We start from the raw sequence: 22521 nt of genomic DNA, 5'->3' as shown, positions 1-22521 counted from the left end.
TGTCCTCTTTTTGCTTCCATAAATGCCCTTTCATGCACTCTTAATGGCAGCAGGTGGGACAGATGGCATTACCTAACCATATGTGCAGCATACACGTACAGGTAGCTGATCAAGGTTCCAGCATTTTAGGAACTAGAACATGTCCCATAAAGAATCAGGAAAAAAGTTAAAAAATAATAATAATAATAAAATGATACAGCCTTTACCACCAGCATCATGTTTCTGCATAGAAATCATCAATAACAGGCCGAACAATCAATGGTATCCTTACTACATGTACACCGTCTTCCCATGAAAGACTTCCAAAGGTGTATGTACCTTGCACTTCTAGAATGGAATGGAGAGTCACCTTGAACTTCAGCTTGTTTGCCGTCGAATTGAATGACAGAATTGCTGGTTCAACTACCACAATTACACCTGGAGGAGCTTCAACCCGAGCAGTGTATAGAGACATAACAGGACCCACATTTGTAACTGTTCTCCAGACAGTCAAGCTCTTCTTTAGCTCTGGAATGGAGATGGATGGCAGATTGAGGTCCGCCTGAGACCACGATGTTTCACGGTCACAGACTGTCTGGTGCCTTGTCATTAAACTCACAGCAGAGTCATTGTAGCCCATTGAACAAAGGAAATATGTGTGGTCTAAGATTTCTATGTCATATATAAGACCCGGATCTGCAGCTTTGTTAGGAATGACGTTGCCGCCTCCAAAATCAAATGGATCAGCCTGCTTGTGTGGAGCTCCCTCAGCCACTGCACTCTGACCACCATATTCATCCTTCACAGAGGCTGGGAGAGATGGTGAGAGGGAGGCAGTGAGAGCAAGAGAGATTTGACAACCCCAAGTAAATCACATCTTATAACTGAAAGAGAGTCATTATCCGTTTTACCTGTTGTGACCAATGCAGATTTTATTGCCGCAGGGCTCCAGTCGGGATGTATAGACTTGATAAGTGCCACAATACCTGAAATATGAGGACAAGACATGGAGGTTCCAGAGTCTATCTTGAAGTCAAGTGAAGGTAATTGTTTTTGACCCACATCAGGCACCAAAGAAGAAGCAGGGGACCAGGATGCTAAGATATTAACCCCAGGAGCAGCAATGTCAGGCTGCGTACACAGTGAAATAGGTATAAATGAAATATTAATAAAGAAGACATAATTCTGAACAAGTAAAAGGAAGAAAACCTTCAACACTGAGGGAGAAAGCGAACTAGGTCCTTGAGACGAAAAGAATGCCACCTCTGGGGAAATTTGTCTCCCTAGAGTTGTTTTTGTAAGGCTGAATCTGACTACTGGATTTCTGTGATATAAATGTTAATAAGATTAATGACACCTTACTCCCCCATGGCAACAAATTTTGCTACTCTGTTATTGGTAAAAGTTGGCACTGCTGAAAGGTGGATTTCTTACCTGAAAAAAGAAGGTACCCAAAAAAAAAAACAATAAGAAAAATACTATTAAAAAAAAAACACTGTAAGATGTCTCCATTTTTCATCACTCCAACTTCCAAAATGGAAAAACAAGAAGAAGAAGAGAAGATGCCAGTGACATGTCAGTGTGGCCGTATAAGATTTAATAGCAAAATGAGTATTATATTATGCATGAGATGCAACCGTTATTGGATAACAGTTAACTGTGAAAGGTTTGTGGGGGGAGGTTGAAGAAGCATGGGAATATAATACATAGAATTACAGAGTAGGCGAGTGAAATAGGCAAAGAACAGGGCCAAACACACTCTATTAGGAATTACCTGGTGGTTGTCATGTATATCAGCACAGATGTTCCTACAGTTATGTCCACTTGAACACATGGAATTCCGGAGGAAATAGCTACATCCTTTGTTGGAAGCTGAGCAAAGATGAGTCCAACACCCTTAGCTCCCATTATGCTTGCTAAAGCAACAGAAGGTGACCTCTGTAGCCAAGATTGGAAACAGAGAACCACCTTTCCTCTTGCTAAAGTGGCATTCAGAGAGTCTACATCACAGCTCCTGAAAAACAGAAAAATTAAAAATTAAAAGAGAAATTTATAGAAAAAAACACTCTGATAAGGCTAACCCTTCTTTGCTATAGCATAGAGGATAATGCAGAACTTGGACTAACAGCATAAGCAAATGCAAACATTTTCTAGTCTACCTTGCTTTATCTTCATCAGAATCAGTGGAAGCAATATCCTCTCCATAAACTATTGGGTATAACTTTTCCACATGATTCCCCGTGTACAAAGCTTGACCCTACATAAAGTTTTCTAAAGTTGAATAACTAACTTAAAGTAAATAATATAAGAAAGCACCTATAGAAGTTTGGAAACAATATCAATGAAACTAAAACCAAGTGGATAACTTCAAATACAACAATGCACATCAACGTGTGTGTCATCAATGAGATTGTTCAATATTATTTAGGCAAGGATAATCAAATGCATACAGTAATCAGCATTTACACAGGCTCAATTATAAATTCACACGGCACACATATCCATTTTTTAAATTGAAATGAGAAAGTACCACAAAAGTTAAGTTGTTCCCCAGAGTAAATGCAGTGGGAAAGGCTCTATCAATTGTGCTAGCTGCAACCGTTATAATCCAGGGAGCCGTATTTGAAACCGTCTGTGAGAAAGGACCAGAATTTCCGGCTGAGCAGACTACAGTTATCCCATTAGCCACAGCATGGAATGAACCAATGGCCAAAACATCCTCAACATAAGAAGAAAGTGGTGTTGATGAGCCGAGGGAGATAGAAAGCACATCCACTCCATCAGAAATGGCATCATCAAAAGCTGCAAGAAGGTCAGCCGAGCTACAGCCACCAGTTGACCAACAGACTTTGTACATAGCTAACCTAGATGCTGGAGCACCACCTCTTGCAAGTCCCTGAGCGAGTCCCTTGAAGCTTGCGTTTTGTATCAACGCACCAGCTGCGATAGACGAAGTGTGAGTGCCATGGCCCACCACATCCCGGGGAGATAAGAACTCAACCCTGCCACTTGTATTCAGCTTTCCAAATTCAGCTTCATACCCTTTAAAGTACCAACGTGCACCAATAATTTTCCTGCATAAAGAAGCCTAACATCTGATGAATTAAAACTCCAAAAGCTAGTTTAGGTACTCCTGGTCTAAGCTTCTGCTACTTCAAATGCACATAGTGAAATCTAAACAAAAAATGGAAAAATGGAAAGCAAACTAGCAAAGAACACAGTTACTCCTTTGAATCCTATTTTCTCATTGAGAACAAACAGAACTCACTTTTAAAAATCCATCAGCAGTTGATTTCCCTGAGTTGGAGAACAAATTAATATCTGCTGCAAAAATCTGACAATGCAACTTTTTTAAGAACGGTTACTCCTATCCTACAAGATGAAGAATGGACAAAATAAGCATGAAAGATGCGAATAGAAAAGCATTCTCAAAGAATTTATTAAAATTGGTTTGTACAATTGTACCAGATACCCAAGCTAATGACACAACTTTTCTTGTGAAAATGAGATTTTGCTCAAACTCATGAAAGTAGTGTTCATGTCAGAACTCTATACCAGTAAATTGATAAACATAAAATTTAACTAAACAGCTTTGATTCATTGGTGGCTCTAATATGCTCTACAAAATTGATATGTTCCACCCAATTGTTGCCTGTGATCTCTGTAGGATTGAGACTACAGTATCACCGTTTATCTTCTGGTATTAAATATTTAGAATTTGACTGTTGTGTGTTGATATACATTGTTGTAGCCCTTACTTAACAGCTTGAGCTTTTGGGATAAGCGGTTCTAACATGGTATCAGAGCCAGGAGATTAGGTGTTCGATCCCTTGTAAGTGTGAGGGCTTTGTGTTATATGTTGTTGTCGCCCTATGCCTTGTGCCCCTTGGATCCACGTGAGGGTACCACCACGTAATGGCGTCATGTGTCTGTCTGTGGGCCTGCACGTACCAGGGAATGTATTGTGTGTTTATATATATTGTTGTAGCCCTTACTTAACAGCTCAAGCTTTTGGGATATGCAGTTGTAATATTGATGACATAAGTGAAGGCTGTAAACCAGTGTAATCCACCTCTTGGAGGGTCCCAGTGGATTAAAAATGGATCATAACCTTTGCCATTTTGCACAAAGTGGCCGATCTCAAGACTTGAACCCACATCTTCGTGCTGACAGATCGAGCATTTTACCATTGCACCAAGCAACAGCCTCTATTTGATGACAAAATTAAAGATGAATATTTGGCAAATTTTTACCTCCCTTCAAATCATGGCTTCTATACTTCAACTTTTCATCAATGCCAGATAAAACTTTTTCGTGGTTTGTTTTCCTTATTGGCATTAATCCCTCTGGCGGTTGAATTAATGGATGCTAACAGAATGATTTTCGAAATTCACTGGTTTTGTTAATTTGGGATTTAAGCATTTGATAGGTTCAAAGATTGAGTTGAATGCTGGGCAATGAAGAAACAACATATAAACAAACTCAGTGTAGCTGAAATGAGGATGTTGAGATGGATGAGTGGTAAAACTAGAAAAGATTAATAAGGAATGTACAAATTAGAGCTAATCTAGGACTAGGAGTAGCCCTAATACATGATCAGTTGCAAGAAAGTCGTTTGAGGTGGCATGGACATGTGCAACAGTACAGGGGGGATTTGATTCAGATCGAAGGTGCTAAAAGAGCCCGGGGCAAGCCTAAAATGACTCTAGAAGAAGTGGTGAGGAAAGACATGCATAGCTTATGACTAGTAGCAAGTATGGATCTGAATATGGCTAATAGGCAAAAAAAGGATCCATGTAGCCGACCCGTTTAGTTGGGATAAGGCTGAGTTGTTGTTGTTTTGATGTATAGGTTCTAAGATCAAACCTCCGCAATCATATTTTAGGCACTGCCAAGGAGTAATATGTAGGAAATTAGATGTAGAAAGAGGACAAGGGAGAGCCTGAAGATGACCTGGGTTGAAGTGGAGATTAGGGCCTTTGTGAGTAAATAGCATGTATATTAAATAACAGTGGAACGGCAGAATAAGCTCTGTGTAGTCAACAAATAGTCAGGATATTGAATGAATTTTCAATTGTCTATTCATGACGAGAGCAGGGAAATATCTTGACAATGACCATTCTCAAGTTTAAAGTTACCAAAAAGAGAATGGGATCAATTATATGTAGTCAGTCAAAATAAATTAACAAATAAATAAACATGATATGGATTCGATATGGAATCAGATGCTCCTGTTATCCATCATTGTTCCATGCTAGTGAGTGAGCTGTGGAGTCATCTTATGGGCCCTGTATTGTCCTTTACTTGAATGGTCTATGACTTTCTTTTTTTCTTTTTCTTTTTTTTTTGGGGGGAGGGGGGGAAGGGTGGGAAGCTGCACTGAAGCATCTTCGTATTCATTGTATTAGATCCCAAAGAATAAAGATTATGTCAGGCTGACCAGAAATTCATGAACGTAAATACTACCAAGGTTGAAATCAAGTTCATCTATTGTATTATTTACATATTTAACATCAAGGTTTTGTTCTACATTTAATTTGTTTTCTCTATCTTATCCATTTGAGGAAGGCTATACAAACTAACTAATAACTCATAACTTGGAAACTAGGGTTAAGATTTCAATGCTTTGATGGTAGATGAAGGAAATAGGCAGGGTATATCAAAGAGATGAGTTTATGAAACTTAATGATGGATTGAAGGACAAATAAATTTTTATGCAACAATGGAAAATGTAAAGTAGAGAGAAGCCCCCAATTATCTAGGCTTTAAAAGGTTGCAAATGAGACTGATAATGGTTTATATGTTGAGGATATGGGACATGCTGGGAATTGATCTAATGAAGAAAATACAAGAGGACGAAGGCTGATTGTGGGTAGGGAAAAGGACGCACCAAAAAAGCACTTAAACAGACAAAAAAATATATGGACGAGATACAACTTATCTAGGGTTTAATGCAGGCAACAATTTGTACTAGAAATCAAGGGCAACAGCCATGCAAAGAAGAGCAAGCCTTTGATGTGCCGCAATGCTTTGAAGTTTAGTAGTCTTCATTTACAAATTCTTAATTACATATTGACTTCCCCAAAGACTTAAAATGTTAGAGGTCTCTAACTACGTGATGTACTAAATACCCAAACTTTATAACTAATTTCTAACTATAGCCGATGACTTCAACTTGCTCAATTCCGTATTTGAGTTTATGAAAATTAAAATTATCCCTCACAACCATAAAATTACCAAAATACCAGTTACTTTGAAGATGACCTTACTACCCCTGGAGCTGAAAACTTCAAATAAGCTTCCCTAATTTCTAAATATTGACCTCATTTGGACTGATACAAACATGATGGATGAACTATCAGATTCCTTTCTTTGAATCCTCTAAGGTGAAGAACATGCTTAGATCTCCCACAAGAAAATTCCTGTGACATAACATTAAATTCGTTTGATTCATTCTGTGAGCTACTCCTCTTTTTTCACTCCAAACAGTCCATGAAGGGAGTGCCTTTCTAGATTCAGTTATTTTCATGATTGCAGTGCTAGACCATATCGTTACTGTAAACCAGTTGATCTCAAGAGGTCAATTCGTAACTAATATTTGTTTGCTGCATATGGGCAACCTATAATCAGGACCCACTTCTGTTTGTAATTTGTGACTGCTGGGTTATGCAAGAAAGTAAAGGCACTAACTTTTGTGGCTGGATTAAGATTTGGGAACTAAAGGTAACTGCTCTAGCATGGACTCTGTGGTGAGCAAAGCCTATAAAATTTTGCTAGTTAACAGTAGATATAAAATGAGAGTGAATGGTAGAGCAGGATTTGTGCACTTAGGCAGCAAAAAAGAAGTTGTGATATTAGCTTGGTTGGGTCAAGTTGAGTTGAACAGAATGGTATTCAACCTATCACAGATTCACAGTCAATATTGAATGAATGTTCTGCTGTCCATTCATAACATGACTGGGAAATATCTTGACAATGACCATCCCTTGTTTTGAAGTTACTAAGAAGAGAATGGGATAAAAAATATCAGTCTGTCAAAATAAATAAATAAACAAACGAAAATGAAACAGAGAAACTGAGAGAGACATGCTATATGATTAACATAACTTCTAAGGACATTGCTGTGAATATGGGCTTCCATCTCAAATAAAGGCAAGTTTACACACACCACCAAACCCCCCCCCCCCCAAAAAAAAAAAAAGTTCATCAATGATTTGATTTTTATTCAGGAAAGATGAAACAGTGAGATTGTACCTAATGGTGAAAGATCCCACACAAGGAAATAAAACGAAAATAGATACATGGAATCTTGAATAAAAAGATGGATAAATAGAGGAAGCAAAGTAAGAAGAGAAAGGAGCAGTGTCTAACCTATTACAATTGGAGATATTGAACTCCTCTCCTTCTTGGCATACCCCATTCCATCGACATGGAACCCCGCCCATGTCATTGTCCCGGAAGCTCGGAGACTCGGGCCATATTCCTACACAAAAATACACGAATAGAGAAAAGCAAATCACGAAATACAAAAGCAAATACGGCTGATATGTACGCACCAGTATCCATGATGCCAATAATCGACCCATCACCTGACTGACTCTTCGAAATAATTCCGTCCACCGTACTGGGCGTCACTTGCAGGAAATCCCAACTTCTAGTCGTATGTAGACTAAAAATACGATTCGGGACGACAGAAACAACTCCAGGGAAATCTGCTGGATTTTACAAAAAAATAATTCATTTGCAAATGCGTTTTGTCTTGTTAAGAAAATAGAGGAGTTGGGTTCGCAGACGAACCTGCAATAAGCTCAGCTTGGGACTGCGTCAGCACCGCAGCGAAGCCGGAAAACCCGTGTTTGTAGCTGTACAAAATCTGCGACGTTGCAGCATCTTCTCTGGAAAAAAGGACCAGAGCTCAACAATCAATATCACAAACTATTACAATTTTCAACGCTAGAATTTGTTCTGTTTCTGTTTTCTTTATCAAAGAAGAATTTTAATAGAGAATGAAGTGGATGAAGTGATTACAAATTCCATTTGAAAAGAATAATTATGGAGGTTTATCAATGAAAGATATAAAAGATGGAACCTTCCGAGTAGAGTGGAAAGAATCTCATGGTAGGAATCCTGAGGTTTATCAGGGTGTCTGTCGCCCATGTAGATAATGTGAACCTATAGAATAACCAGAAACATATAGTAGTTCATGAAACTGTCAAAACTAAAGAGGGATGAACAACACTAAGAGTATAACAGAGGCAATATCAGAGGAGGAGGAGGAGAAGCCTCACGTTGCTTGCGGTTGCAAAAAATAGAGTAACAGAGACGGCGAGTTCGAGAGTAAGAAGAAAAATCCATGATGAAAAAGCCATTGAATGAATCGAGGGAGACCGTTATGAAAGATTGAAGTGAATCAAAGTGGATATTTGTAGTTGCAGAGCAAGAGTGATAATCGAATAAGAGGAGTGGTGAATCGACGGACTCCTAAAGAAATGTAATAACAAGAAGCGAGGGACCCACCACTCACCTGCAACAGAGAACAGATAATGAAAAAACCCATGACCTGGCTGCGTAAACACTGCTACTAGTGGCAGTGGTGCGCCTCTGTTCTTCTGATTCCTGAAATCCGGATCTGTGGATGAACGGTGAAGCGCGAAGAGGGATAGAGAGAGAGATTATGGTAATTCATTATCGACAAAACCGATCGATCCAACCCGCTAACGTGATTCTTTGCAATTTGTAGCTTCCCTTTTTTTTTTGATAATAATTTTTGTAGTTTCCCTGATTGTGGTTTGAGGAAAGAAGGAAAAGATCATCAAATCCTCATCCGTATCAGTTGGGCCATGGACCTGTATCCCTTCGCCTTGGCGTCACAAGTGACTAGGCTCTCTACTCACAAGTCCCAACGCACAACAACATCGACCGTTCCTCCCCTAGGGCCCAAGCACCCAACCATGAACCATGGTCCGAAGTATCGACCACACGGCAGATCCGGATCGGTATCTGTGGGTGCCCAATTTCTGGCAGACTTGTATCAATGCAATTGTGCAGACCAATGGTAAAAATATATATTTTTAAAAAAAAAGAAATAGAGGCAAAATTGTCCAATCCCAACCACTAAGTGCGAATCTGGATCAATATCGACTGTCTGATAATCTGAGCTTAAGCATGGGTCAAGGTATCGGTATTCTACTTGTTCGATACAGATCAATATCACGGATATCTAATATCCAATACGATACTGATAAGGAGTGGGAGTATCATCTAAAAAGTGATTATTTTTTGAATTTACATTCGATACAATATGGAATACAAGCATGCAAGCCCGACATAACATAGGGTTTCGGAATCAGTAGTTGTTTTATCGAAATTGGTCAAAAATCAATTGAAATCATGGTTTTAAAAATTGGGATCAGATTGGTAAAATTGATCAATTCAGAATAGAGTTGGCCTCGGTCGTGACTGATCCAGCTGATTCCTGTTGATTTTATGCTACTTTGAGTGATCGGCATTGACTGATTCGATCCCCGGTTCTACTTGATTCGCCTGAAATCATACAGATACCGCCTGAACCATAGAAACCCATATTGGATCGCCCACTCGAGAATGATAGGAACCATGGTTGGGCTCAGCCGATTCTGATTCAAATAGCCCGATTAACCCAATCCGATTCCCTTCTTCTTTTTTCTTTTTTAAATTTTTTTTATATATATAAATCCATGACAACCCATGATAACAGGGATTCTGAACTTCTGATATCTATGTTTCGCACTTTTGTCCCATAATTCCAATTGGGGGATACTGCCTTTTTCATCAAAAAGCAAACACACTATTCTCTAATACATGGAAGTCGTTGACCATTGACTTCCACAATGGGAGGAGACGACAATAGACATTAACATGCACTTCCTTTCCTTAGTGATGAGGAGTTAGTGACTTGTGAGTGGTTAGTACTATGGATTGTCGCACTCTTTGCTGCAACAGAATAAAATTTAGGTTTTAGCCTTTTAGGGCAGTTCTCAAAAGGCACACCAATAACCTTCTCTTGTGTTGGTGGTTTTGGTGAGTGAAACACCAAATTATGTGTCTTTGATATGCCTCTCGTGGTGGTGGTTATTCCTCTGTTTTCTTCTTTTCCAATCTCATTACTGTTATCTAAAGTATCAAAAAAGTGCCAAAATTTGAGAGCACATTTGAATTTTGAAGGGATGGTGGTGGTGGTGGATCATAGAAGATTTCAACTCTCAAATACACATTGCATATAGATATTAGTGTCCAACTATATGTCTATATCTACCTATCGGCCATCGACTTATCGCATTCAAGAGAAAACCACGCGATCTGAAATTTTGATAGTAATGAATACCTAACTTGTTGAAAGGTTGGGAGATACAAAGATCATTAACCACATATGGGACCTTGGATGTGTCTTGATATATCTTTAGATCATCTCCATCTAACACTTTAAGGTTTTGAGTTGGATTCCCAAATGGTGTTTCGTTGGTTTTGCCAGTATATTTAATATGGTACAACATGGTATATACATCGATTATTTGAAATATTGGATATGTCGTAATATACTATTCAGTTTATCTCCATTTAATGTCTTAAAGTAGGGGTATCAATTGGTTGGAATTGGTTGGTTTCAGTTGGAAATAATCGATACCTATCATTTTAAGGCCCTGATTTTGCCACAAAAAAATTAAGACATTAAAAAAATTAATAAAAAATTGAATAATGATTTTCATCCCAGTGTATTTAGATTTTTTTTCTCAAGTAACTGCATAATCATAATTGATAATGACTTTTTTTGTTTTGTTCTCATTTCCCACATTTTTTCTTCACTCTTAACTTCATAAAGCCTTTATCCCTTCCCAAAAAAAAAACAAAGAAGGTTTTGACACCTACAAAATGACTTGTTCCGAAGAATAATGCATATACAATTCATCATTTGCACGGAATAATAGAAAAGGGCTATTGTAATTATTGTTGTGCAAGAGTATAGAATGTTGTTACATTATTCATTTGCTAAACTTAGTATTGAAGAAAAGAAAAATATTATTATTATCTTCATACATCCCCACCACCCTCTCTTTTATCATTTTGGTGAATGAGGAATTATGGAGGATAGACATGAGTATGTGTGAGATGATGATTGTTGCTAACCTCATAGAGATTACATAAAAAGTGATTCATAATATATCTGAACATGTTGCATGGTATATTAGGATTAAGGAACCTTGTAAAATATAGAGGATAACAAAATAATATTTGATTTTCTTAGATGAAATTGGCCCACGAGACTCACAATTTTGAAAAATTTATCTTTTTGATAAAATTGTTTTTTTTCTTAAATTAATGCTGTAAAATAATAATTATCAGGACCTATCAATTTTCAACTACAATTGAGACCTTAATTAAAATTTAAAGTGATTTATCATTATGAGTTTTTATTGTCTTACACCTTTTTTGAACACACAAGTAAAATAGCAATATTTTACCCTTGTTAAAAGAAAAAAATATTATATAAAAAGGGTAAAAGAAATAAAAATTACAATTTATTTTTCCATCAAATTTGTTCACTACAATATTGTTATTTCCTCAATAACACACTCATATTAAAAAAAAAAAAAAAGAAAAAAAACACATACAGACTCATATAAAATGCATGATGCATATAAATTTTGTTGTTGGGGGGAGGAGGTGTAAGTAATAAGCACGAAATGCACGGATTTATTGATCAAGCCCGGGAGCAATCAATGACCATCATTGTCCATGTGGGGGAAGATAAAAATGTAAAAGTATTTGTATTATTTTATCTATTTTTTATTAGACTTAATTTCCATCCATTCATAGAAGATGATTCACCCACCATTTTAGGGTTCGCAAACCCCTCCTAAAGTTTTACTATATTCCCAAAATGCCTTTCTAATCCACTTTCCCATCCTCTCCTACCCCGCAATGAATAATTGAATAAGATCCCAATCACACTCGGTCTTTTATCTATTTATTTATCTTTATTAGAGGGTGCTGAAACGTTCTAAATTAAGTTGGGGAAGCAATTCGCCATTATGGATTTATACATCTTAAATCATTGTGGTGTGTAGCCTTGGAGATGGAATATTTCAGTCTTTATTTATTATTTTTTTTTTGGCGCCATAGTGTGGTACCAACTACCAAGTCATATAAGCGGTGGTCAGCAAATTTAAAGTTTCAAAGGGTGGAAAAAAATAAAAAAAAAGGGCAAAAGTTCTAATCTTACCGAGCCTATAGAGCTCAACCCAACCTGGCCCAAATTGGTTATCGATTTTGCATCATAGTCTACAATGCCTAAGGAAACAGCAACGTCCGTCAAATCAGAATCTTCTCATATCCACAGCATAACATGCCTCCTATTACTGTAGATCCTTATTATTGTCTATCAATTATTCTTCCTTTATTAAAAAAGAAAAAAAAAGTAAAAAAAAAACAGAAAACCCTTCTCCGTCTTTCTATTTTTTGAAAGTAGAAAGAGTGTTAAAAAAATTAAAGAACACTTCAAAGTTCTAATCCCTCGTCACCGATACGCTGTCCACAATATTTAGATATTTTTCATAAAAAATAAAAAAATAAAGAATTGTTCGTTGTGAGGTTGTCTTTCTGGTGTTTTGGTATATGGACAGTTAACATTGGACCGTGTTTCCGACAAATTAAAAGACCAGACTTTCTCTTATTTTGAAAACCTCCTCCTCCGTCAGTCCTTTCTTCTTTAGATCTCTTCTCTCTCTCTTTCTCTCCCACATTCATCGGCCGCTTCTGATTCTGATATAGAAATTTGAGGCATTCACAGTACTTCGTGGATGGATGCCATCAGAAAACAAGCCACGAAGCTCAGGGAACAGGTCGCAAAGCAACAACAGGTACTGAACCCTAATCTTATCTTTACTTTGATTCACTCTTTCCGTAATTACTTCGAGAGATCTCTCAATCCGTCGAGTTTTTTTTTTTTTTTCATCTACAGAAATTTTATAAGTTTGAATATAAAACGACCGTTGCGGTTAGTTTGTCTATATGAAACGATCAGGTTTCTGCAGCTCATTCATTTTACTTGTTTTGTTTTAATAGCTTAGGTGGTATTGCCTTATTTAGGGTTAGGGATTGGTACATTGGCATTTGTGGTTTTAGATTTAAGGGTATTGGTGGTGATCGTGTAATGGGGCGATTATTTTTCCTTTGGCGTTTGAAAGGGAGTGAAAGGCGTCGACTTTACCCTTTTTTTGGGTTTCATTAGGTTCCTTTTTCGGTTAACTAGTGAATGTTGGATCCCAGGGGCACTTCCAAATGGTTGTAAGAGTAGATTTGCTCGTGCATTTGGGGAAACTGTAAAAGACGTTACATTAGATATTTAGATTTGACCTATAAATATACGAACTGAATAAAATACAGCTGTGAGAACCAAAGTGATTTAATCATTTACCCTGATTAGCCCTCCAGCTAGTGGAAGCGTAATGCAGCATGTAAGAAGTAGGATAGGAATTTGAATTTCCCATACAAACAGAACAATTGGTGGGCCTGGGATTTTTTTTTTTTGGGGGGTGGGGAGTGGGTATGGAGAATTGGTGATCAATTTCCTTGGCGCTACATCAATAAAAAGAGAGAGAAAAAAAACAAAATTGAGTTGAAATACCTGGAAGCCTAAACTGGATTTAACAAAATAGTGCATGAAAAACAATCACCCTTACCCTACCTGCCACCCTCCCCCCCCACCCCCCCAAAAAAAAACAAAAAAAATAAAATTTGAAGTTGTGATTGTGCGACAATATTTGCCTAAATTCCTTTTATTTGGCAATGGCAAAGCAACATTTCATGACAACAATTCGACCTTACAGTTGATATCCTCCCATCGTGGGTATAGACACTAGAAGTGTAGAGCTGGTTATTGAATCAAGTAGCTTACATAGGAGAGTGGCATCTTTATGGACATGAAGCTGGTGTTATCTAATGTGCGATTTATGCAGTTAAAAGCAATGGCAAAATGACATGCTGAGCAAAGCTGTTGCTGTAGATTGTTTCCCCAATACTTCTAATCGTTATATGTATCCAAATTTCTCATGTCATTCTGCGAAGAATATGATTAGTGAGCCTTCTGTCCATATATAATATTTCTTTTTCTGGGGATACGTTTTTGCTTAAATTATTTTGACTGGTAAGAAAACAGAATGTGATTAATTATGACCTACATTGAGAAAATAAACTGCCCTAGGCAACTAGGAGTTTATTGCTTCTCTTTGTTCGATTTTATGATGAAATTTGGGTTGTCATTACTTATCCAGAAGGGGAGGGGGATTGTTATTCCTTGTAAAGAAAGATTCTATGTTTGGAAGGGTGTGCTTGTACATTCTTGTCTATCTGTATATAAATTTCCTTTAGTGTATCCCAAAAAAATTAAGGGAAAGAAAAAAAGAAAATCAAAGGACATGGGCCAGCTTGGTCTTAATGGGGTATTCTAATAAGGGATTAGGTTAGAAAATTTCATGTAAATCTAGAATCTCGGAGATTAGGAACCAAATCAGAATTTGAAGAAATTCAACAACAGAATAAAGACTGTTCATATAGTCATCAAAGTCCGGTCGAATGGTCTATTGGGTATGGAGAACAAACCCAAAAAGTTCGAGAGAGTTCTGACGGTCAGGTTCAAAACTATGAACCCTCATTGAATTAAGAAAGTTAAATAAAAAAAAACTAGATACAGAGTTAGTAAGTTGTATAATTAGTAATTTTCAAATTAGAAAATACTAAAATTAGAAACTACCAAAATGATAATTACCGTATTTAGAAAGTAAAACTAGTGATTGAATCTGAAATTACAAACAGAAGGTAAAATTAGAAAGTGAGTTCAGAAATAGTAAGCAAACTGAAATCAGAAGTAGAAACAAGATTCGAGAAGGGAAAACTAAGGGATTGCGTTGTAGGAAATGACCTATCGGAATAGGATCACTATAGCAGAACAGAACAAAAAATCGGAACAGCGTAATTGTTCTAGAAACAGGAATGTAACAGATTGCTAAATAAAATCCTGAAATTGATGGGGGTTATGGCTTTGAAAACAGAACTGAAAACAAAGCAAAACTAGAAACTAGAATGCAACAACTGAGAAGAAAACAAAACAGGAAACCAGTTAACAGTATAACAAATAAACCAGCATGCACAATATCAGATCTCCTGCACATGAAAAGGAAAAGTTCCGTGTTGACCTGATTTCAATGGAAAAAATAGATAAAAGAAGAATAAGAAGAAGGGATATGATTTCAGGAGTCACCACCTGAAATCCTACCTTGGAATCATCACTGAGGGGTTTCGGGAATCACACCAGAATCACCACAGCAACAGGCAGTGAATCACCATAGAACCATTAGGCAACAGCCAAATTCTCATTCACTCAAATCGTTGGGGGAGGCTGTGACCCCTTCTCTCTTTATTTATGGTTTTAAGGAGAAAAAACAGAAAAAGGAAACTCTCCATATGTGGGCTAAGGAAGAGTCCTATTACAACTTAATTTCTTGAAAATAGAAAGTCTCTAGAAACTTTAAGAAACAAACACCTTTTCTCATATAGGACACAAATCCCTCGTACTTGGGCTTATAGAATTGGCCCATTACAATAGAAAATGCAAAACTATTTAGCCCATGACCCATGTAATCCATTGGGAACCTAAAATTGACTCTAACTTAGAATCAATCTTGAACCACAGGGGTTGGTTTGAATGAGATGAACCACATCAAACTGCAGGAAAAATATTTTCTTTCTCTTCTTTCCGTTGGAAATCTGCATCAGTCCTGGGGGGGCACAGCCAAGGATTCCCTTTCTCCCTCTTGATTTGTTTCCCAAAAGGAGCTGGTTCCTTTCCAGCTAAGTAAAGGCTATTGTACTTGTGGGGGTTAGTTTGCCACTCTTTTTCCCAATATTAAAGACCAAAAAGCACAATTTTCTTCATCTTCTTTGGCAGGGGATATCCATTCCTTCTTTTATTTCTTAGGGCCAAAGATAATATTCTTTATGTCTAGATCTCTAAGATGCATTTTAAATTTATGAGAAATTTACTGTTTCCTCCCCTGTACTTTGCCCTATTTAAACTTTCCTCCCCTCGACTTTCAATTATTAACTCTCGGACCCCCTCTGGCTGACGGTGTTAGTCTGCTGTTAGTTATAATTTGGAAAAGACTATTTTACCCTTGCCTGGTGTTAGTTATAGGTTGGTTTAATGTAAAAGGTGGGACCCACCACTTCTTCTTCTTCTTCAACCACTGTTGCACCCCATCACACCCTCCACTGTGCACCCAACTGCCCCACCCCCACTGCAACCTCCATCCACCTCTGCGCAACTTGATGCAACCTCCAATAAAGGGTGATGGCCGTCCCCACCCCCTACTTTTATGGGATACAGATAAAACCCTTACGCCCAAACTCGAATTCTTCCATTCAGCAGGTGTTTCGTCCCCTGACCTTGCTCAGATCATCTTTTGAGATCCAGGGACCTTATTACGGAGCTTAGCAAACCAAATAATTCCTTCATTTGAGTTCCTTGGGGGTCTGTCCTCTCCAGGTCATCAATATCCATCTCTTCATTACTATAATCCTCCTCACCAGTGGCCTCTGGTTCATCTTCGAGGGCCAGATCTCCTTGTACTGGTGGAGCAGACATGAAATCAAGATTCCCGCAAAAACCCATTTCTTCAAAGCTTTCCATCATCGCTGATCTCCACTCAAGATAACAAATCCAAGCTTTCTACAGAAACTCAGTTAAACCCACTTCAAGTCCTGCAACTTTGCGTCTCTCCCTCTTTGATTGCAGGGCCTATCGTCAAATCTCACTTGGAAATGATCAATTATCAAATCAGAAATTTATCGGGCCCTGAAAAACAGAGGCGTAAATTAAGCCTTGATTTCAATATTGCTGGTGCATCCAGGAGTAACCGACACTAAATTTCTCGATTCTGACCGAATGGAAACCAATCTGAAGAGAGTGAAAATCAATTTGAAGAGATGAAATTGCTTTACATCGATCTCGGGTTTTCAACTCAGATCTGGTTTCCTTAATAAAACCCTCAGAGTCAGAGACTTATTGAAATGTAAGATTTCTGCAGGGAAAGGGTTGAAGGTTGTTGATTTAAAGGTGGAGAAGGTGAATGAGATGATGAGACTCTGTTCTTGAGCCAGTTCTACCGATGATTGGGTTGCCAGCCCTTTTCTTACGATTCTTTGGGTTCTTTCATGGGTTCTTTCGTGGCCCGCTCTGACATTAAATGAACAGCAACAGGGATGGGGGGTGAGGGAGGGACAGGTATAAGTGGCGGGGGTGGGGAGTTGCAGAGGGCGGAGATTGGAGGAAGAAGAAGAAGAAGGAAAAAAATCGTTTTTTATCCCAAGGGTAAAAGAGTCATGTCACATGCACCCTGGGTTATTTTGGGCATTAAAGTTTTTCTCCTTGGCCACGTCACGGCTTAACAGACGGACACTAACGGGCTAGGTCTAATTGTAATAGATCATAAACTATAGGGAATGGGGAGTAATAATTGAAAATAGAGGGGAGGAAAGTTTAATTAGGGTAACGTACAGGGGAGGAAACAGTAAAGTTCTCTAAATTTATTTATTAATTTTACTATTTCGTGGACAACATGTTAATGTATCTATGTTCAATTTCTGTCTAGTAATTTTAAATGATCACTTTCACCCCTTTGCTTCAGATTTTTTTCTATCTTTGAACTGATATGTTTGTATGGTAAATATTTGAAACACATTACTTTCGCATCCTGAAAACATGACTCATTACCATTTACTTCAGGCCGTCTTCAAGCAGTTTGGAGGTGGAGGATATGGAGGGTCAGATAATTTAGTTACAGATGAGGCAGAACTACATCAGCATCAAAAACTTGAGAAGCTTTACATTTCAACCCGTGCAGCCAAGGTTAACCACCATTCTGTATTTATCTTGTGATTTTGCTTTATTATTCTTGGTCAGCCCATAAATATGTCTTTTCTATTTACCAGCACTTCCAAAGGGATATTGTTCGTGGTGTTGAAGGTTATATTGTTACTGGGTCCAAACAAGTTGAGATAGGTGAGAATGAAGCATTCACATCCATTGGTAAATCTCTATTTGTTTCCTACCTTTGTTATCATGTTACATATACCAAACCACAACTTTCTGTTAGGTACAAAGTTGTCAGAAGATAGCAGGAAATATGGTGTTGAAAATACGTGTACCAGTGGTAATACGTTGTCTAAAGCTGCATTGAATTTTTCACGAGCTCGTGGTCAAATGGAAAAGGAGCGTGGAAGTTTACTGAAGGCCCTTGGTACACAGGTTTGATAAATTTTTTGCTCTCAATGACTTCTAACTTTGAGATGTAGGACAAAAAGTTTCAACATATTTTTGGGTAGTTCTTTCCCTTGAGCTCTGGTGGTAACACATTAACACTCAATAATTTAATGCATTCTCTTTATTTGACAACGTTATGTTGTGGTAGAAGCATAATTCCAAAACTCGTCTTGTTTTGGTGTCTCGACCTAGTCGAAACAACCGAAACCACGAAATTTCACCAAAACATTGTATTTTTTTTCCTATGAGTTTTGCTTGGCCATTTAGGGGTGTAAAAGGCTGAAATGAGTGAAATACCGAAATGAAATGCCTGAGATAATGACGAAACTGTGCATTTTTTAGACCAAAATGAGCGAGATTCCGAAACGAAATGACCGAAATTTCTGAAAATTTCAAAATTTCAGTTGAAACATTGTCTGTTTTGGGGTTCGATGTTTTGTCTCGGGAGGTTTGAAATTTCTGCAAAATTAAGCTGGATTGCGGATTGTTTCATGCATTTTAATTTATTTATAAGCTTTTGTCCATGCTTGAAAAATTGCATGATGCAAAATCTAGTATTTATAGGGCACGTTATGGCTAAAAGCAGAAGAAAGAAAAAGAAAATGAATTGCATGATGCAAAATCTAGTTATAGGGCCAGTTATGGCTAAAAGCAAAAGAAAGAAAAATGAAAATTAAGGCCGCCAATGGGTAGTTTAGGTTGGGTAATGGCCTTACCCAGACCCTTGAAGGGTGGAAGATATCTTTACCCTTACCCTATATGGTATGGGTAAGGTTGGTAAAATTTTGACAATTTTGTCCTAATCTTTTTGTTTCGGATTTCGAATGGCCTACTGGTTATGAGATATGATGTGTGGCCTATGGGCTAAAGATTTGAGAGTATTGGGTAGATTTGATTGGATCGGTCATGTGATATATGGGCTTGGCCTTGAGTTAACATGTAATATATGTATATAATGTATATAGGTGTCAAAATTATCTAACTGCTCCCTATCTAGATGGGTAAATGGGCTTGGATTTGAGTTTTCCCATGTTCATCCAAATTAAGCTATATTCCCTAACTGCGTAGTAGGAATACATAACTGGGGGTACCTTTTGACAACCCTAATGAAAATACTGTGTCAAGAACTTAATCAGATACATATATCCTCAGATTTTTAATGGAGATGCGTTGGTTGCTTGGACACATCTGTTGATTGTTTCTAGGTTCTCTCATAATAATCTCAATCTATGTGGATGAACAGCGGTATTTTAAAATTATTTATCCTTGAATTAAGTTAACTTTTAATAGTTGATAGAGAAAACTGGAGCAACAATTTGTATGCTGAAAACTCATGATTTTCGTAGAGGTGTTTTCCTTGTTATAGAGGGCCTAGGATGTCTTTGACTACAGGTCTCCCAAATGTATATAATTTACTTTTCTGGTGTTAAATTTGGCGAGAATATGCCCCCTGCGGTGATGTGGACAATTTATGGAATTCTAGTCTAGTTATAATTAGTAGAATTCCTCCAAGATTTGACTGTCATTCAAAAGTAAATATGGCTTTGGGGGTACAAATCGTCTTTTAGTGTGTATCTCTGCTTAGGTTTGCATAGCTAATTGATATATCAATGTGTTGAATCTTCAGGTTGCAGAGCCATTAAGAGCAATGGTTGTGGGAGCACCACTGGAGGATGCTCGGCATCTTGCTCAACGATATGATAGAATGCGACAGGAAGCTGAAGCTCAGGTTACCTGAAATGTGTTTCTTTTACTTTATTCTGCAGGATTTAGCATGCTAACATATTTTGACTTGTTTAATTTTTTCTTCTTGATCCATTTAGGCTATTGAAGTCTCTAAACGCCAAGTAAAAGTAAGGGAATCTGTAGGCAATGTTGATAATGCTTCAAAGCTTGAAGCTGCTGAAGCCAAGCTGCTAGAGCTCAAGTCTAACATGGCAACATTGGGGAAAGAAGCTGCTGCTGCAATGGCTGCTGTGGAAGCCCAGCAACAAAGGTTAACGCTCCAGCGACTTATTACCTTGGTAATTTGTTTGCCCCTTGTACCTGATGGAGTCCTCCTGAGTTCAAGTTTGCATGCCAGATATTTTAGGACATCAGACTTTACTACTTATTTTCCCCATTTGTATTAAAGGTGGAATCGGAGCGTACTTACCATCAACGAATTTTACAAATACTCGATCAACTTGAAGGAGAGGTATAGGATCGCATCATGAAGTTGAATGACAACCGCTTATTATTTGCAGCTAGCTTTATGTATTCAAGAATTGTTAAGATTTACGCTTTGTTGCAAGTGGCAGATGGTATCAGAGCGCCAAAGAATTGAAGCTTCTCCCAACGTTGCTGTAGACAATTCTATGCCACCACCGCCCTCATATGAAGAAGTTAATGGTGTTTTGGCTGCTCAAACATATGATGGGTCAACAGATAGCATGGGATACTTTTTAGGAGAGGTGACGAGCTTTTTCCCTGTACAGAAATTTATAATGATGATGAAATACAGTTTTGTAATGGCTCTCTGATGTATCTTTACTTCCCAAATTGTTTCTTTTCAATTGTTGTAGGTTGTGCATTCATATCAAGCTGAGTCTGATGTGGAGCTGAATTTGTCAGTGGGTGACTATGTTGTTGTCCGCAAGGTTTGTGAATCCTCATTTTGTTTGGTTACTTTTTGACATGTTAATGATGCTTTCATTCAATGTTCCATTCATGTTGCTTTGGCCTGTTCTTGACTGAAAATAGAAGATAATTGCAGCACTGAATTTAGTTTGGTGCTAACAATATGTACCTGTGGAAATTAGAGTTGGGAGGAGGAAACGGTCAACTCCACCAGGTTCACTATTTCACATAAGTGAAATTTAGTGCTGCAATTCTGAATTATTCTCTGCTTTGGGCAGTGTTGTTAACTCCATGACAGCAGAGCTGGGGGCATGGTTCATGTGTCAAGGTACTTGGCTTGCGCTAATAGAGTTTTGGAGAAAGAGCTGAAAGGCAATTGTGGATTGACTAGCTCAAGTGAATTCTATGGAGTTTAATCATCTGGAAGACTGGAACGAGGACTTTGCATTGCCAAAGTTACTGGCCAGCTCTAGTCTGTAAGAAAAGGCTCTTGGAGATTCACTCAACTTTTGGTCATTTGGGGGAGGATTAGGGCCTGTGTTAACAAACCCATTTTTGTTTTTTATTTTTTGGAGTGGGTGGGTAGGGGGGGGGGGAAGAGAGGGTGCAGTTTGGTATTCACTCAAGCATTTTGTTCAGCACTGGACCTTGCACCAACGAATCTGTTTTTTTTTGCGTGTTTTAGGGTTACCCTTGCAGAATCAGGTTGAACTTTGACTTGATCAACTGTGCTGCTTGCTTAACTTCTGGATTAAACTGATTCAGGAAACTCTTTTTCATGACATAGAAGTGCATTCACACATGACATGGTGTCTGAGTGAGTGAGTGAACTGCTGTATGTGGGCCATGGGCACTACTGTAACTTTTTAATAGCATTTTCGTTCTTGGACTAGCTATTGATACCATTCTCTACTCTTGAGTTCTTCAGTTTTTCACTTGGAAGTCCTTTATAGAAGATAGAAAATTGTTCATTTTTGGAGTGTTATGCAAGATCCTATTGTGTAACTTCCTCTCTGCCCCCATTTTCTCACCGACCCAGTTTGTGTTGCATATGCAGGATATATTTGTCATCATTCTTATTTCAATCATGTGCCTGACCATTGGTTGGTGCTTTTGGCAGGTATCTAACAATGGCTGGGCAGAAGGTGAGTGCAAGGGGAAAGCAGGTTGGTTTCCATTTGGGTACATTGAAAGACGGGACAGAGTTCTTGCAAGCAAGGTAGCTGAAGTGTGTTAAAATTGTGGATTTGGAAAGAAAGATGCCCACCTTTCTTTGGTGTTTATTTATACACTGTTGACATACTCAGAGGCAGAGCATGTGGATATTCCTGCACAGAGGGAAGAATACTTATTTTTGATGTGTGATATAGCGTTCATTTCCTGTTTATTTGAATGGACTTCTTTGCATGCACCCTTTTTGGTCAGTATGTAAGTTGTCTCCTTGCATTTGTTTATCGATTATGACTGGAGGAACCTTTTTATTTGGTTCTTTCGTCGAACTAGATGTTCTTGTCATCATGTGTGCATAAATTTGTTATAGCGTACGTGTGAGAGATCATGTTCAATTC

The 22521-nt window shown here is 38.0% G+C and overlaps 3 protein-coding genes and 1 long non-coding RNA gene across 8 annotated transcripts in view; 2 read left to right on the top strand and 2 right to left on the bottom strand.

Moving 5' to 3' along the window:
• LOC122658862 overlaps positions 1–17087 on the bottom strand; it is a 26057-nt gene extending 8970 nt beyond the window's left edge. Inside the window, exons 1-2 of the long non-coding RNA XR_006332501.1 lie at positions 16936–17087; positions 12302–12306 (exon numbers count right to left, since the gene is read on the bottom strand). This is a non-coding gene — a long non-coding RNA (uncharacterized LOC122658862). The remainder of the gene's footprint in view (positions 1–12301; positions 12307–16935) is intronic.
• On the bottom strand, positions 176–8725 carry LOC122658856 (subtilisin-like protease SBT3.9). 5 transcript variants are annotated; one of them, XM_043853993.1, is made up of 11 exons: positions 8533–8725; positions 8069–8150; positions 7777–7874; positions 7536–7694; positions 7351–7462; positions 2510–3053; positions 2139–2236; positions 1754–1993; positions 1189–1303; positions 891–1110; positions 176–789 (listed from the first exon to the last, which is right to left on the bottom strand). In XM_043853993.1, exons 1-11 carry the CDS (start codon positions 8534–8536, stop codon positions 215–217), a joined length of 2247 nt encoding a protein of 748 aa, XP_043709928.1. In that variant the 5' UTR covers positions 8537–8725; the 3' UTR covers positions 176–214. The 5 variants fall into 5 exon arrangements, with proteins under 5 accessions (XP_043709928.1, XP_043709927.1, XP_043709926.1 ...); XM_043853992.1 differs by lacking the exon at positions 8533–8725 and adding an exon at positions 8268–8441 and having other exon boundaries at positions 7536–7691; positions 8069–8151; XM_043853991.1 differs by lacking the exon at positions 8533–8725 and adding an exon at positions 8268–8439 and having other exon boundaries at positions 8069–8151.
• LOC122658860 (SH3 domain-containing protein 2-like) lies at positions 12725–22521 on the top strand. The gene is made up of 10 exons (XM_043853998.1): positions 12725–12875; positions 17798–17920; positions 18004–18073; positions 18168–18319; positions 19962–20063; positions 20158–20358; positions 20469–20531; positions 20635–20787; positions 20899–20973; positions 22074–22521. The coding sequence occupies exons 1-10, from the start codon at positions 12816–12818 to the stop codon at positions 22188–22190; spliced, it is 1116 nt and encodes a 371-aa protein (XP_043709933.1). The 5' UTR covers positions 12725–12815; the 3' UTR covers positions 22191–22521.
• LOC122658164 (squalene synthase 1-like) overlaps positions 17345–22521 on the top strand; it is a 42067-nt gene continuing 36890 nt past the window's right edge. The window contains exon 1 of the mRNA XM_043853071.1: positions 17345–17358. The gene's annotated coding sequence lies outside the window, so the exon portion shown is untranslated. The remainder of the gene's footprint in view (positions 17359–22521) is intronic.

The sequence above is a fragment of the Telopea speciosissima genome, chromosome 4 (genome assembly GCF_018873765.1).
Source record: "Telopea speciosissima isolate NSW1024214 ecotype Mountain lineage chromosome 4, Tspe_v1, whole genome shotgun sequence".
In the NCBI taxonomy this organism is placed as follows: Eukaryota; Viridiplantae; Streptophyta; class Magnoliopsida; order Proteales; family Proteaceae; genus Telopea; species Telopea speciosissima.
This window is presented reverse-complemented; position numbering and strand designations above follow the sequence as displayed.